The following is a 16,387-nucleotide window of genomic DNA, read 5'->3' as shown; positions in this document are numbered from 1 at the left end:
CCCGTGTTGCGGCGGTCACTGAGCCTTCACTGGTATCGCCCAGTTCACAGGCTCGGCCTTCGGGTCCGCCGCCATCTGGCAGTATGAGTCGCTCAAGTCGCGTGTCCAGACCTACTTTGAGGAAGCTCGAGCGGACTGGATGGATAAAATGCGGCCGCAGAAGAGAGGCGACTTCAGAAAGCAGGTACACGGAGCCAAGCCCGGGCTGCTTGCACAGGGGTGGATCCCTGCAGGAGTGCGAGGCACAGCCTCATCTCTCCTCTGGTGCAAGCACCGTTTGTACAACAGATACTTGTCCTGGTTTTTCTGATGTGGAACTTGGAGAAATACTGGGTTCTCAACAAATTACAGTAGATAGTTGACTTACAAGGAAAACTGATAAAATTAGTTGTAGAAAACTGTAACTCAATACCACTGCAAAAGTTATAGTGGAAAAAAATAGAGAAAAATATCATCTTCACCCAGGAATGCAGGAAAGAGAGGTCAGTAGTAGGAATTTGTTCATCTAAACTAGTTACTGTTTGCTGTTTCACCATAAAAAACCCCCCAACAAATGTTCTTGCTGTATCTTAAGTGTTCTCGAAAGTGAACATGAATTCCCAGAGGACAGAGCTAGATTAAATTCTCAACTTTATGCTTAAGGCTTTTCAGTGCTCTGGCTTCTGAAATGCATTTGTATTTTCTGCCTCTAAACCCATAAAAATACAAGGTTTTAGAGGGCTTTTTTACTTTGAGAACTGACATTTCCATGCAAGTACTTTGAAGTTTAGGCAGCAAGAACAAAATAAATGCTGCAAGATTTGTTATAAATTGAGTTGGCATCCCAGAAGTATCAGTCATTTAGTTTTTAATTAAGTATACTTAAAACTAATGTAATCATTCATGTATATTCACGTTTTTTTCAAGGTTATTACTGGCTTGTGATAGACAAGGCTTGATACTCTTTCAGGTCTCCTTGTCCAAGGGAAGTAGGTCTGAGCGTGGAGCTGGAGAGGCTCGGGATCCTGGATAGGATACGCAAGAGCTATTTTTCGAATGCATATTGTGCACACCAGCACTGCTGTGGAAATGGGCATGTGGGATAACCCTGGTTGACAGCTGAGCTCCATGCAGCTCCTCGCTTATGGCCCCCACAAACCCCCAGTGGGCTGAGTGGAGAAGAAAAGCAAGAAAACTTGGGGATAAAGATAAAACAATCACCAAAAATTTGTTTAGTAAGTGTGAGAAGAGAGAAGAAAACAAGTAATGCAAAGGCCGTCACTCACAATCTCCTGTGGAAAGACCAGTGTCCAACCAGTTCATGAGAAAAATATGTTAAATTTCCTGAAATCCCCTCTTTTGAGGGGATGGTATTATTTGGTAGGGATCTCTCTTTGGTTAGTTCGGGTCATCTGCTTGGTTGTGTCCCGTTCCAGCCTGTTGCAACCTGCAGCAGCAGAGCGAGAAATGCAAAAGATCTTGATGTTGTACAAATACCATTCACCAAAATATAGAACAATAGGGTGTTAATCAGTACTGTTTTGGTCAAAAATCTAAACTATGGAACCATGTATAAGCTGCTAGAAAGAAAATTACCTCTATCCTAGCATGCTTTCTTGCTTGGTGTATATGAACTGCAGGGGAGATTATGATCAGCACTTAATATTTTTAAATAATTATGCCTTTATACTTTTTTTTGCCTTCAAAACCTGAAGGGGAAGATCTGGTGATTAGCTATCAAAAAAGAAAACTAAACTGCCCTGTTGTTAATAGGCTTAAACTCCCAATCCCCTTCTTCAGTGGGTAAATTCTATTTCTAAGAGTTGAGGATTCTCCCAGTGGTTTCTGAGGGCATATAATCCTTGTATTTTAGAAAAATCATGTCTGTTCTGTTTTCTTATACTGAAGAATATCCTTTGCCAGAGAATTAAACAAAAAATGCAATGAAGTTGTTACTTTGATATCAAATAGTGAATACTTTGTTTCATACAGCATTATATCCCCTGCCTCCAACCTGCAGATAATTTTTATTACACTGTCCCCATCAGTATGGTTGGAAGGTCATTGAGGTAGCAACAAAATATATGTCCAAAATGATTACAAAAGCTGAGGAAGGAAAAGGGGGGTGCAATTTGTCTGTGGGCTGACTGCGCTCAAAATAAACTTTTTTCAGGGGTTTTAAACTTGGAGGAGGGCTGGGTGAGCTGGACGCAAGGGGGAATGGATTCCATATCTTGTGAGCCACCTCTGCAAAAGTGATCCTGGCACAAAAGTGGAATCACTCAAAGGTGGGTGGTGTGATGTTAGCATTAGGGTGAGGCTTAGTCAAGGCAGGATTTATGCTAACTTTGGCTAATCTGCTAAAGTCAGCATTATGGGCTAGATCTTTGTTTAATGCAAGCAGGGTAAACCCATTGGAGTTGTGTACAAGGATATAACCCCATTCTTTTTGAAGAAACTCTTCATCCATATTGGGGTATTTTATGAAAAGGAGGGTAAATAGCTGTTCTTCAGTAAGGAAATGTCAACTTGAACAGCTGAAGCAATCAGAAGTAAAAAAACTTATTTACTTCACAGATTTCAAACAAATGCTTTCCATTCTTAAAAACTTATAACCTTACATGACTGTTTTTGAAATTGCAAATGCTTTATGGTGGCATTGATGAACAATAATTCTGTTTCAGGTTAACAGCTGGTGGAATAGCCTGACTGAGGGTCAGCGGACTGTGACAGGTTTGTGTTAGCTTACAAGTATTAGACATTCACAGGAAGAGAAATATGGCAAACAGGTACAGTATATTAAAACAGATGGCTTTCATACCATGTTTAGGTTGTTGGGCACAAAGCATATGTAAATTTACACCTGCACATACCCTGTTTCTGCTACACTTCCTTCTCACAAACTATTTTTTGTATGCCTTAAAAAAGTTCCTATGCATCTGTGTGAGAGAGTGTGGAGGATTAACTAGAATCCTCCCCCAGCAATATTTTTCTCAGGAATTATGAAAAACACCAAATGCTTTTAGAAGAAATAGGTGTATATATTCCATTGAACTGTGGAAATTAAATTCCCTAATAGTTACATGTTTGCAGTATGACATGTGAAAAGTAGCAAAAACTTAGCCTTTGAGCTTTCCTTTGGTTATAATGTAGTTTTGATTGGTTAGCCTAATGCCAGTTGAAATCCGCAAGATAAATGTAATGAGTGAAATGAAATTGATGAGAACTTGGTTCAAATCCAATAGCTGAGCCCTATCTCCTGTTACATATTCTACATTAGGTATTTACTGAATCTGTATTAGCAAGTTGTTAGCACAAGGTTACTGAAATGCTATTTCTCTGCCATTTACCTTTTCTACATTTTGGAAAAAAAAATTTCAACCAACTTACTCACTCTTTGAAGTGTTAACTCCCAGTTTGAAGACTAGATTGCATAAGTGCTGAATGTTTCAGGCCAAAATCATCTCAGACCACTCAACTAACAAGTGATCTCAGGGAGTTTTGTACAATGCTTTGAATTGCTTCACTGTGCAAGTCAGGTCATGATACAGATACTGTGCTGGGGCTGTGAGGTGTGCAGTTAAATTCAAGTGTGCAGTAGATGGGTGCCATTTGGGAATAAACAGCAAGAGGGGCAGGAAATGGGACCTTTTAACTGGCTCCTGTTTCACTGATTTTGCAATGGAATAGCAGTTTGAAACTATAGCTTGAACCTTCTCAGCACAGATCTTTCTGGACTGCTGGATTCATTACACTGTATGTTAGAATGGTTGCAATTAAATGTCATATTTCTGAAAGACTTCCACTATATAAATGTAGCTTTCAGTATTTTTCATTGCTTTTTTTAAACTGTATACAAAGTAAGAAGTGGATTTTGTTTTTAATGGGATTGTGAAGAAAAAGTACAATCCTACAAGCTGCCTTTTTAAATACTTGCTTTCAGTAAGCATTATGGCGTATTACATTCATAATTTGCTTTTATACTTTTTTTCCCCCTCTTAATAGGTATTATAGCTGCAAATGTCTTTGTATTCTGTCTGTGGAGGCTGCCTGGCATGCGACGGATTATGTTTACATATTTCACCTCAAATCCATCCTCCAGTAAGTGAACAATAATTTGGGTGACTTTCCTACACAGAGATGTAATAGAACCTCTGATCATACATGAAGCAGAAGCTTCAGGTGGCATATGGCTTACTTAGAGCTCCATCACCCACAAGCAATCTCAGTCACGCCCAAACACATCATTCCATCTAGGCAGGAAGTGGCTTGAGGGGAAGAATGTTAGGAGTAATGGATCTGATTTTTTAAAACAAAGAAAACCGGTGCTTTTATAAATATTGTAATATCAAAACTGTTGCCTGCTATCTGGCCTTTACCTGCACGCAGTGGGATGCAGCTCCTGCCTGAATAAAGGTGAGAGGTACTCTTCCCAGTGACAGCAGCCAAACTGCTTTCTTGGACAGAGTGCAAATCAAGCCACTCAGCAAAGGAGGAAAATAAACTGTACTACATAATGCCATTCATAAACTAGACTCAAGTGTGACTGTTTCCCTCCTTTAATGTTCTGGGGGATGCAGATAGAACCATCAGTCACATGTATGTGTGCTTTCATCAGTAGACAAGCATTAGTCTCTAGGTTTTGTGTACAGAGTCCTTGTTTCAAAGCTGTGCTTCGGCTCACATTAAGAAAACCCAAACAAACCAAGCACCAACTTGGCTTTCGTTGTGTGTGAAATGTATTGAAGATACTAACCTAGGGAAAAACTTTAGTAATACTTAATGGCAGAAAAATGGGGTTTCCTTTCTACAGCAGAGAAAAGAATTAAAAGGAGAAGGAGACAAAAATGTGGTCGGAAGGTACTTCCTGCTATCCTCTTAATTTCTGCTGGAAATGTGGAAACTCAACCAGTTCCCCCATGCACTCCAAAGCTAAAGAGATCTGCTACCCAGATCTGAGCATGTCACCCCAAACACTCCTATTTTAAATAAAGTTGACCTTCAGACCTGCTAATTGGCTTGTTTGCATTTTCAAGGCTGCTGTTTCAGTGAGGAGAGCTCGTAGCTTTTGCAAAAAGGAAAAAAGTGTTTTTTCTCTGAGTTCATCTTCATTGCAAATTAATTTTATATGGCTGCTTATATATTAAAAATCTTTCACCATATACATATATAAATAAAATACCTTTTTTCTGTTTCAAAGCATAGGACACATCATAAGATAAATGTTTTCTATGAAACAATCCCCAGTAGGTAACTAAAACTGTTATTGCAGCTTGCATATCTTTGGGGTGTATGTTCTACCTTTCCAAAAGTCATTGCTTGGAATTTGAAATTGGTAGGTTTATTATATAGCTTGTATTCGAGAATCTAAGTGTAATTAGCCTATAGTGTGTCTTGATAATTTCTAGTCTGCATGACGTGCAAGTTGAAGCAAATGAAAATACTGACTTCTTTATGTGCATTGCTTTTCTCTTTTGTAGGAGCCCTGTGTTCTCCCATGCTGCTCTCTACGTTTAGTCACTTCTCTCTCTTCCACATGGCAGCAAATATGTATGTTTTATGGAGTTTTTCCAGCAGCATTGTCTCTCTTCTGGGGTGTGAGCAGTTCATTGCAGTATACCTTTCTGCTGGTAATGTTAAATACTTATATTTACAACACTTAAAAAATATAAATATGTGTTCATACCAAGTAAAGTGTGTGCCTGGTTAATAGATGTGTGATGACAGATGGCCATTGTTCAATCCCACACATTGCTTTATACTAAATGCAGTACTACTTTGCTGCCGTACAGATTTTTAGTGGGTTTAACATACTGGGCTTTGAAAGATGATAAAACTGTATCTGGTTTTAATTCCTGCTTTACTACCAAAATAAAACAGCTCTTTATACAGTCTCTTGGGATTTGTGTGACAAAAGATGACAGTTAATTTGTACTTCCTGATGCTTGTCTGCATTGCTGCCATCATTTCCAGTAGTAATGTCTCTTTTTCAGGGGTTATCTCCACTTTTGTCAGTTATGTTGCTAAAATGGCCACGGGAAGGTTTGAACCATCCCTTGGAGCTGTAAGTATCTTGGAATATGAGAGACTGATAATGATCTTTGAAGCCAATTTGAAAGCCTGCTGTATTCTTTAACCTGCTTAAAAGCCAAGAGTATATTTGGGGTAATGGAAACTAGAAAGCTTTACCAAAATCAAGGAACCAGGTACGAACTGGTTCTCCTGTGAAACAACAGGCAAGTGCCTGTTCTTCAGATCTGTTACCTTTGCTGCAGCAGCTGCCCAAAACTAACACCACTTAATGCTGAGGGTTGTAAATGAGTCCTAAACAGCAGGACCTCTTGTCCCTGAGCAGATCAGTTATGTAACTTATTGCAGAAGTGGTATTTCATAATTGTGTAGCAGTCTTCTCTAATTAAAAATAGTATACTTTAGAAAGAGATAATGTAATCAGACAATCAAACTCAGCATGTGATCCCAGTGGAAGTTGTAGGGCATGCTGTGCAGGAAGGGCAGCACTCCTGCCAAAAGTATCACCCAATGAACAATATGAGGCAGGCTGAGGAGCTCCAGTAGCTGCCAGTTCTTTCCAAGTGTTTTTAGTAGTGGAACATTTTAAAACGCTTAACCTGCATTAAATTTGAGGTTAACCTAGACATTTGCCAGATTTTAAAGGCTTAACTTACTATACTAAATAATTCTGATAAAAGCCCAAAGTTAGATTCTCATTATTCTATTGCAATGGAAAAAACTGTTAAGCTGTGCTGAGGTTAGAATTTTTGGAAATGCTGTCTGTGTGTTGTCCTTTTGTCTTATGAATAAATGATATCTGGAGCAAGTTACTTTTCCTTAGTCTTACTGATCTGAACTTACTGAAATTACCACACATTGCATTAGTTTACTGTATTCAGAGCCTTTCCATTGAGATTATTTCAGGGATACAAAAGCCCATGGTCAATTTAGTACAGTCCAGGGAATTACTTGTTTCATTGACAAAAGGTTCTTGTCTCTGTCTATCTGTTATTTTCCTTGGTTTTGTACAAGCTTCAGAATGATTCCCTTCATCAGACATGTCTATGCTAGATTAATAGTGTTAGATTTCTAGGGTTTACTTGGGAAAAAGCACATTTACATAAATCATTATCTTAAATTCAGGAGTGACTATTTCTTCATTATATAAGAGGATTTGAAGGATGTTTTTCCCCAGTATTTATAATTTCAGATACTGAAATTAAATAGTGGTGCCTTGTTTTATTTTTATTCTGAACTCTTCTGTGGTGTTTTGTACTTCGAGATTTACCATAGGGCTGCATTTGAAAATAAAAACCCAAAGGAAAAGAGGTTCACATGCAGAAAAATGTATTATCCCTTATGTAACATCTTAGCTTGCTTTGATGTGTTTTCCTGTATTTACAGTCAGGAGCTATAATGACTGTCCTTGCAGCCGTGTGTACGAAGATGCCAGAAGCAAAACTGGCCATCATACTTCTTCCAATGTTCACATTTACAGCAGGAAGTGTAAGTGCCTTTGAACTTCAAAGAAAAGCTATTCTTAAAACACTTTCCCCATACCTCTTCAGTATCTGAGCATGTGTCCTCTTCGTCTGTGTTTCTAAGCTGTTAAATTTAGTTTGAAAGAGAAGAGGGGTCATAGAAGTCCTGGGGACCAATTCTGAGTTGTTGCAGCCTAGCACAGTCATTACAGCAGAGTGGTGAATTCAGAATTATCCTGAATTCCATCCTCTATGGGTCTGTTTCAGATCTAATCCCAAGAGGTGAAAGAAGTTGGGAGGGGGTCAGGTTCACCTGTCTGAGGAAACCTACATACACATCCTCTTCTTTCTGATGAGTGATATTTTTTATAGCAGCACTTGAAACAGGCTGATGTAAAACTGGTACATGGTCGTTAAAGAAAAATTTATCAAGATGAGAAACAGAGAATTTCACTTCTTACAGGAGATTCCATTCCAGCCCTGGAGGAATATTTGCCTCCTCTTTTGCATATCATCTTTTGATACTTTAGGAACGCTGTTGGAATTAGAAGTAGGCTACTGAGACTTTTCTTCGTGTGTAGTACTGGGACTCCTTTTTTTTGTTTCATTAAGTTCTTTTATGCAGATCCACTGCCATGTTTAAGAAAAGCTTCTCATGTATATCTTAACTTGCTTTAATAAGTTAATCATCTTTGGTCCACTACTTAAAGTTGTTTTACTGCTTAAAGGAGTAAACTTAAGCCAGGTCATTCCAAGATCATGAGATTTACTACTTTTTGTAAGTGAAGCTTACAGATTTGAACAAACGTTCTTAGATGTAGCCTTCATGTTTTTCTTGCACTTCTGCTTGAGTTGACCTGGGGTTTTTTTGGTTTTTTTTTTTTTGCGTGCTACCCTATAACTGCATCTTTCTTTAAAAAAATGGCCAGGGTAGAAATACAGGCAGAGCCACAGAGAGCATTGCCATGAGCAGTGCTCATTGCAACAGCAAAACAAGAGCAATATCAGCTACTGCAGTATAAACAATACTGTGGAATGACTATAGCCCTACTATATAATTGTATATCTAAACTTTACAGACTCCTTTAATCTACCTTACCTATACTGTAATGGGCTTTTAAATTAAACAAGCCAATGTAGCAATAGAGCTTCTATTCTAACACCTCTGCTTAAGGAAAGAAATCCTGCCTGAAGTACCATTTCATCCTTGGGTTAAATCTGTCAGTCTTTATGAAATGAGGCATTTAGTAAAACCTTGTGTATTGACAGTTCTGGTGCCTTGTGTCTCCTGAAGATGGTACACCATTGCTTATGCTGCTCTGGGTGTGGAATTGTTCACTGTCATCCGGATTTTCTGCCTTCCAACCAATGTTTATATCAGATAAGATAACAGGGATGCTGCCCCACATGTTCCATCCACTAGGGGGTTGTGTTCAGGAGCACAGATGCACATAAATCTAAGCTACATCAGAATTAGAGAATGAGAATGTTGCAATCTTTTGTGGTGTCTCTTATAGCATGTACTCTTTCAAGTAATTTCTATTTCCTCCTGGCTCAAGTTTGGAATGTATTTGTAGCTTTAGAAATGAAGACTGGAAGAGGCTGAGTGTTCAAAAAAGACACATTCTGCACTATTCTGTAGCTGCTCACATCTGTATTTTGGCAGCACAATACAGGTGAAGACTGAGTCTCTTGGTTTAAAACAATTTTTTTACAGTAATTGCTTTGATATAAAATTTATAGGCTGTTTTTTGATTCCAGATTTTTGCTCTGTGCTACAATAGGAAACTGTTATCATTGGCCATTTTATGTTGTGACTGATCCTGTCTGTTCCATGTTCTCTCCTTTCTAGGCTTTAAAAGCCATAATTGCATTTGACACTGCAGGGCTTGCTCTAGGCTGGAGACTTTTTGACCATGCTGCACACCTTGGGGGAGCTCTCTTTGGAATGTAAGTCTGTATTTACTGACTCTGTTTTGTATTTTAAATTAATACCTTATTTTCCCCCCTTCCTATATTGCTGAAGTGGGGTTTTTTTTTTGCAAAGTTGTCTTAACTAGCAATGAATACAACTCACTGTTACCCTTCTAATGCTGTAAAATTTTATGGAAAACACTGTTAACAGACACTTAGAACTGAAAGAATTGAGATGAACTGCCTTAGAATCACGGATTAGATGTCAGGTGGTCCTGTAACCATAACCTGGGCTGGTTGTCTCTGTTCTGCTCTTGCCAGCACATTGAAGAGAGTCACAGGGCAGAAAAGATTCTCACAAAGCACAGAATGGACAAATTAAAATAACTTTAAAGAGCTAAAAAAAAGTCTTTGTCTCAGTGTTTTTCCTCTAATTGCCAATTTAGAGTGAGCTACAGAGTTAATACAAGCTCAGGCCAAATTGCTTTGAGCAGCCTCTAGTGCTGTTTTCTCAGTGTTGCTGTATTGCCTTTGTGGGGAGCCTTCCTAATTAGTAAGAACTACTAGAAACAAGTTTGTAGGAAACAGTTCTGTATTGTTCCATGTTTGAACTACATTGAGTTTTTCCCCTTCTACCCAATTGCATACCTATTGCTAAGTGCATTTTTAGATATATTATGTAGGCATTTGAAAAGCCTACCTGAGATTTCACTAGGCAAGACTTAAAGGCAAACCAGTTTGTAGACCAAATTGTTTCCTATTTCTTGACTTTGGTGTCAATAAGCTCTGTGCTGTACAGTCTCCCTTTCTCCCCTTCTCTGGCATCACAAATGCATCAGATGTAGTCTTGCTGATTCATAACTGCTTTCTGTCATGATGTATCTGTATGAGCTTGTTCATTGTAATGAAGGAACAACCTGCACTGGTAATGCAGATTCACATATTAAAAGAGGATAGACAGCAGTTGCAGTAAAAGTGCTCTGGAGTTGGCAAGTTTCTTGCTTTCCTCACCCACATACGTTTTACGTGTTTGTTCTATTCAATGATGATTTTAGTCACTTCATCCTGAAACAGGGCCTTCTTTAGGACATATGTTGAATGACAAAGTATTTTCTATACATTACTTCCCACTTTAGAAAGCAGCTGTATAATTTGGAATGGCCAGTTCAATGGCTGCTGGCTCAAGAAAAGTGCTTTTGTTCCTCAGGACTCAGGTGTGGAGTTCGGCTTGTGAGAGAACCCTCAACCTATTTCCACGTGGTTGCTTCCCCTCATACCTCTCCACCAAAACCTCCACTGCTTAATCACTTCTGTTGATACTCATCTATTAGCATATGTGAATATAAACAAAGCTAGAACACTTTGATAGATTAATCTTTAGGTGCTTATAGGAGAAAATTCATTTTGAATGGAACATGGTTATTCTTTATGGGGCAGTTGTATTTATATAGAAGAAGAACACTTTTCCTTGGTGTTGTCAGTAAGGATTAGCACAAGCAACAGAACTGTTTTAACAGTCTTTTAAGTGGAGATAATTTTTTATATCTCTCTTAGTAGAAATCACAACAGCATGAAATTAAAGGCATGAAAACTGTGCATTCACAGGACTGAGGCAAACAAGAACACAAAGTTAACTGGAGTCAAGAGAACAAGTGGCTTACCTGCCGTTTTCCAAGCATGTTCTTTGTGCCTTAGTTTATCTTGTCTTCTTTACTAAGCATTTACTTGGTCTTAGTGCTCAGCCTGGTTTCCCTCAGATGCAGAGAGAAGTTGCAGTTAACTATTATTTCTTTCCCAGGTGGTATGTGACTTATGGCCATGAGCTCATATGGAAGAACAGAGAACCACTGGTGAAAGCGTGGCATGAAATGAGGACAAAGAACACAGGAAAGGGAGGAGGTGGAAATTCTAACTGATTCTAATCCTAGAGATTCCTCGTGCCCAAGTGGTATCTTACTTGAAGACATGGGATTGAATTGGTTTTCAAGGGTTTTTGCTACTCCACATTAAGCCTCTAAGGAGCTGAAGTTTCTAATGTAACAAAATTATGTTACAAAAATGCATATCCATAGAAAATGAACTCTGACAAAAGTGGAACAATAAAGGTTTTTATCCTATTGCTTTTTTGAGGTAATAGTCTGCATTACCTTTTTAAAGGTGGAATAAAACATGTTTTTCAATTAAGTGACCTAACTCTCTGTCAGAAAAAAAAAACAAAAATAAAATGGGGTACAACTGGTTAATACTTAGGAAGATAAACATTTCCGAAACTGAGGACATTAAGGGACCACACACACCCCTCATATCTGCCTGACAATACAAGGTGCTTTCCTAGAAGGGAAAGTGGGACTTAAATAAGGCTAATATGGTGAAATTCAGTGGTTTTTATTGTTGAAAAGATTGGATGAAATGAGGCAATGGTCTTGTTTGATTTGAAACTTGAAATAAGTGAAGCAATACTGGATTGTTTGCCAAGGCTTATGTACTGGTTTAATGGTCCAGATTTATTTGTCAGCTGTGGCTTTTTCAACTTGTGTTTTTCATTTCTGTTGAGTTCCAGCAAGCTTTCAGATCTTGTTAGATTTTACTACAATGATACATCCTTTTCATAATCACATGCAGGGGAAGAATGTCATACTGTGGTTTTTGACATTCTACCATGAGTTATACTGCTTTCTGTATTCTTTCAGTACATTGATTTGGGAGTGGGGGGGAGGGGGTATTCTTTAAGCTGTGCTTTCCTTTAAGGTTTTTCTAAGAATTTTAAACCTGTAACATTTGGTTCAGAATCTGCCAGTTTTAGAAAATCAGCAGCTTCAGCAAAAATAGATGACGTGTCTGAGATCAGCAACACTGTAACCAGAAGTAACTACTAAAGTAAACCTGAGGGTGGTACCCAGTTCTCCTATTTCACAAGTAGAAACTGGATTTGGGGTATGCTGCTACTCAGGATGACACTGAACCCATTGCAAAGGCTGAGGAATCTACCCAGATACAAGCTGGTGGGTTCAAGCCCTTTAACTCTTTCCTGTCAGGTGAGTTAGTCCTCCCAGGTGGACTGACCTGCCAAAGAACATGTTACATTTGTAAGAAGCAACTTGTGTTTTTACTTTACAGTAGTGCCTCACATAAAGTATATTTTTTGTGGGGAAAAAGAATACATAATGCTAAGTGGCACCAGTTTTAATAAATGATGGAGTATAAAATTGGTGTAAACTCCCTGTCCCATGCCAGTGCTTGTTTAATTTTTTTTCTTCATTAGAAAAAAGAGGCACTTGAGGATTTGTGACTTCATGTGCCTGTTGACATAAACACTCAAACAATGAAGGAGCTGCTGGAGTACCTAATATTCCTTTGCTCTGCTCCTGAGCTTTTCTGGCTTTCAGTTTCCAATCTATGACTTACAAAGCAGGAAAGGGGAGTGCTATGGTACTCTGGACAAGCATGCCAGTTCTCAGGGCTTCAGCCACAGTGCAGCCCTGCCTGCAGCAGAGAGAGGGCAGCCGAACATGCAGCGAGAGCACTGCTGCCTGCTCAGCCAGGGAGAAGCCAGCAGCAGCAGCAGATGATGGCCACTGAACAGGCTTGTCCTAAGGGAGGATTTCATGCCCGAGAAGCTCAAAAGCCATACTTCAGACTACTTCACGTGCTGGGTTTGCATCTATTGTGTTTGTCCACTCCTTTTTTCTCTTTCTCTTCCTTGTGTTACCTCTTGTCCACTCAGCAACTTACCTAGTCTCTTCAACAATTATGTATTTGCTGAGAGTTTTTCAGAGATCATGGCTGAAAGCAGCAGGGAATAATACTGCAGGAAATGCAATGCCTAAAACCTGAAGAACATTTTATTTTACAGGTCTAGTAGAATAAGCCAAAGAGGCGATTAAGTTCTTCAACATAGCAGCCAGTACCTCCTGCCCCTCTATCATCTGCAGGGAGTGAAGTCCCACTTCTGCTGTGTTAGACCTCCCTGCAGCGTGTTGCTGCACCCTTTCAGCTTGCAGGCAGGGACTCAGCACCTGAAAAAAATATCCTGGAACTGCCACAGAGGTTTGGAAGTCACCAGCTTTTCTGCCAGTGGCTGTGGTTTGAGGGTCTCATGCCTAAGCTTCACCTTAACTTTAGGCATAAGAGCGTTCATCCTTCTAAAGGCTGTTCACTATCTCAATTTTCCTCATTTATAGAGACCCTAGAGGTGTGTACCATATGTAAGGTTGTACAAAAATCTTCACATAGCCAAGCAGTGGGTTTCATGTCATTTTGCACCTGAGCCTTTCTGCAGCATTGTTTGGTAAAGACAAACTATCTTTTCTGTCCAAAATGACTTTAAAACTGCAATAGGAAAGTCAATTCTCAAGTCACTCAGACAAGGAATGCCCTGAAGTTACAACAGCTCACTAGAGTACATAGGATACCTTTCTGGCAAGCAAATACCCTTCCTCCAAAATGTGGCATCAGCAAGTGTCAGTATCTCAGCATTTAGTCACACCTTTTACTGACAGAAGAATGACCAAAAAAAGCCCAAAATCCAACCCTAGAAAAAAGCAACAAAAAGAACCAATCAGCTAAAGCAAAACCAACCACACGGAAAGACTTTCCCCTCCCTTTTCAAAGAGATTATTGTGAATAAAAATACAATGTGGTGATTATGTGGACACTTGGCAGAGACAACAGCTAGTGTTTACGTGGGAAAATAGCAATAAGTATAAAGTCATGGTTAATCGTGTAGAGGCACAATTCTTCATCCTTTTTCAGTGGCTTTAAAGTCTGCTTTGGCCTTGCCATATTTAAGGAATAATTTGTTGCAGTAATCTGCTCTACTGTAATTTCACTTCAGTGTTAAAACTGTTTGAGCTTTAAGCCCCCATTCCTGGCAGCAAGAGCTGTTTTGCTTTCTGATTTGATGGCTTTTGTCTTACTGTTGCAGTATTCCACCCCTCCTCCTCCCAAGCTTTTAATCATGACAAATCTTCTAAATGCAGACAACTTTTAATCTCATCCAGCATCTTCTGGTTTTCCTGTCTGAGTTAGCCTTTGTGCCAATTTCATCCTACAAACTGTGATGAGCAGCTGCTCAAAGCACTCCCTGATGCTGTAGGTGGGCTCTGAGACAGGCAGTGCCAGAGCTGAACTCAGTACTAGGAAGCGTCAGGCACAGGATGAGCAGAGACATCCAATTTATTCAGCAATGTATTTGCTAAGTCAGGCCTAGGAACAAGGATCAAGAGCATCATTTGTACTGTGCCAGTGATAACATGATAAAACAGATGTTCTGTTTTCTCCCATGGCTGTAAAGTCTGCTTCCCTTTACCAGATATGATTTATTTTTAAAAATTACAGCATAGAATAGAGCAGTTCCAGAAAACCAAGATCTGCAGAAAATTAATAAATGTCTCCCTGCATATTTTTAAAAGTAAAATTATGTCTGCGGGGTTTTCAGACAACAAATGAAATGCATCTAATAGCCTATACAGTATTGTGACAAGAGTTCTGTGTTGGGATCAAAATGTTTTCACCTCACATTTCTGAGTCTCCTTGCCCCAGCTGACATGTGAGGAGGGGGGGGATGGTGAAATCAAAACTGTTAGCAGCAGGGGAAAGTGCTAAATCAGATACTTGGGACAGTAGGATCATCTGCAAAGGAATTTCTTTTTATCTCATGATTGTGTTGCAGAGAGAGGCCAAACACTCACGGAGAGGTTCTGCCCCAGTCCATATCCACATTTCTAGTACCCCTTTGCCCCAGGAGCAGGTGCAAATCTGGACTGAAGTGAGGTACTAATACACTAGGATAGAAACTGCTTAGCTGAAACAAAGCAATAAATCTTACCTTCTCAAGTTCCACTGCATAATTAATTTCTTATTAAAGCTTCATAGAATGGTGTGGGTTGGATTGGAAGGGACCTTAAAGATAATTTCATTCCATCCCCCTGCCATGGGCAGGGACATGCTCCACTATCCCAGGTTGCTGCAAGCCCTGCCCAGCCTGGCCTTGGACACTTCCAGGGATCCAGGGGCAGCCACAGCTTCTCTGGGCGACTTGGGCCAGGGCCTCACCACCTTCATTAGGAAGAATTTATTCCCACTATTTAATCTAAACCTGCCCTCTTTCAGTGTAAAGCCATTACCCCTCTCTCATCAGACAACCACCTGCAATTGGATTATTATATTCTAAAATGAAATGCCTGTTCTGTTAGCCTTTCAATAGATTTTCTAATAGGTGGCGTATCAGTTTATCTGCATTCTTCACTTCTACAGCTTTGCATTTCCCAGTTTGGTGACCCTTTGGGAGATTCAGCTTTGGTAATAACCCGCTGAATGGGGAATTGTGGAGGAGCATTATGTAATAAGTGGCTACAGGCCATAAGATGTCAAATTTCAAAGGCCTGACTTTATTCCCAATGTAATTCTGTCAGTTTCAATGGTTTGTGCCAGGACTGTTTGGTTCTGAACCTGAATGTACAAAAGGAAAGCTGTAATTTGCAGTCTCAGGCAAACAATAAAGGATGCGAGCCCTATATTAAGATATATAATAAATGCTTGGATTTTGGTCAATAGGTAGTATTTTTAAAGTGAATTGGTTGAACTGTTAATGTAAATGGAAGGAGATAATGAGAGGTGGGGATTTGTACGCGGCTCTTGGAAACCAACATCGCAAGGCTGCTGTTTCTCACCCAGATCACTTATTTTATAAGCGCCAGGTTTCGCATACAAACGCTTTCTCTAATCATAAGTGTTTACGGCTGCCTCGAAGGTATAACTGAGCAGTACCACGCAGCTAGAGCGGAGCAGCGTTCCTCGCCGGGCCGGTGCCCGTCACTGGGCGCGCTACCGCGCTCCCGGGCACAGAGCGGCTCCGAAAGCACCGACAGACACCAGGACCCGAAGAAGCACGGGCAGAGCCGGTCCCCCTCGGGAGGCAGACGGGGGGCGCAGCCCGGCAGGGTCCGGTCCCGGCCCCCCTCCCTCCCCTCCGCACCGCCGCCAACCTCCGCAGCTGCACC

At 40.0% G+C, this 16,387-nt stretch overlaps 1 protein-coding gene across 4 annotated transcripts; it reads left to right on the top strand.

The window, feature by feature from the left end:
* The first annotated feature begins 28 nt into the window (after positions 1 to 28).
* Positions 29 to 11,570, top strand: PARL (presenilin associated rhomboid like). Of its 4 annotated transcripts, none has more exons than XM_017728802.1 (9): positions 43 to 184; positions 2,153 to 2,267; positions 2,664 to 2,712; positions 3,985 to 4,080; positions 5,460 to 5,609; positions 5,973 to 6,043; positions 7,396 to 7,497; positions 9,325 to 9,422; positions 11,185 to 11,508. In XM_017728802.1, the coding sequence occupies exons 4-9, from the start codon at positions 4,035 to 4,037 to the stop codon at positions 11,300 to 11,302; spliced, it is 585 nt and encodes a 194-aa protein (XP_017584291.1). In that variant the 5' UTR covers positions 43 to 184; positions 2,153 to 2,267; positions 2,664 to 2,712; positions 3,985 to 4,034; the 3' UTR covers positions 11,303 to 11,508. The 4 variants fall into 4 exon arrangements, with proteins under 4 accessions (XP_017584294.1, XP_017584291.1, XP_017584292.1 ...); XM_017728803.1 differs by having other exon boundaries at positions 44 to 184; positions 2,664 to 2,768; XM_017728805.1 differs by lacking the exon at positions 2,153 to 2,267 and having other exon boundaries at positions 29 to 184; positions 11,185 to 11,570.
* Positions 11,571 to 16,387: the final 4,817 nt, after the last annotated feature.

Source organism: Corvus brachyrhynchos, unplaced genomic scaffold (assembly GCF_000691975.1).
Source record: "Corvus brachyrhynchos isolate BGI_N302 unplaced genomic scaffold, ASM69197v1 scaffold223, whole genome shotgun sequence".
Lineage (NCBI taxonomy): Eukaryota > Metazoa > Chordata > Aves > Passeriformes > Corvidae > Corvus > Corvus brachyrhynchos.
The sequence above is the reverse complement of the archived record's forward strand: the minus strand, read 5'-3'. Positions and strand labels throughout refer to the sequence as shown.

What these genes read in the sequence shown, in the direction of transcription:
- PARL (XM_017728805.1), top strand. Translation starts at nt 140, where the DNA reads ATGGATAAAATGCGGCCGCAGAAGAGAGGCGACTTCAGAAAGCAG. An exon ending in GGGTCAGCGGACTGTGACAG is followed by an intron (nt 2,713 to 3,984) that starts GTTTGTGTTAGC and finishes CCCTCTTAATAG; the next exon opens with GTATTATAGCTGCAAATGTC. An exon ending in TCACATTTACAGCAGGAAGT is followed by an intron (nt 7,498 to 9,324) that starts GTAAGTGCCTTT and finishes TCTCCTTTCTAG; the next exon opens with GCTTTAAAAGCCATAATTGC.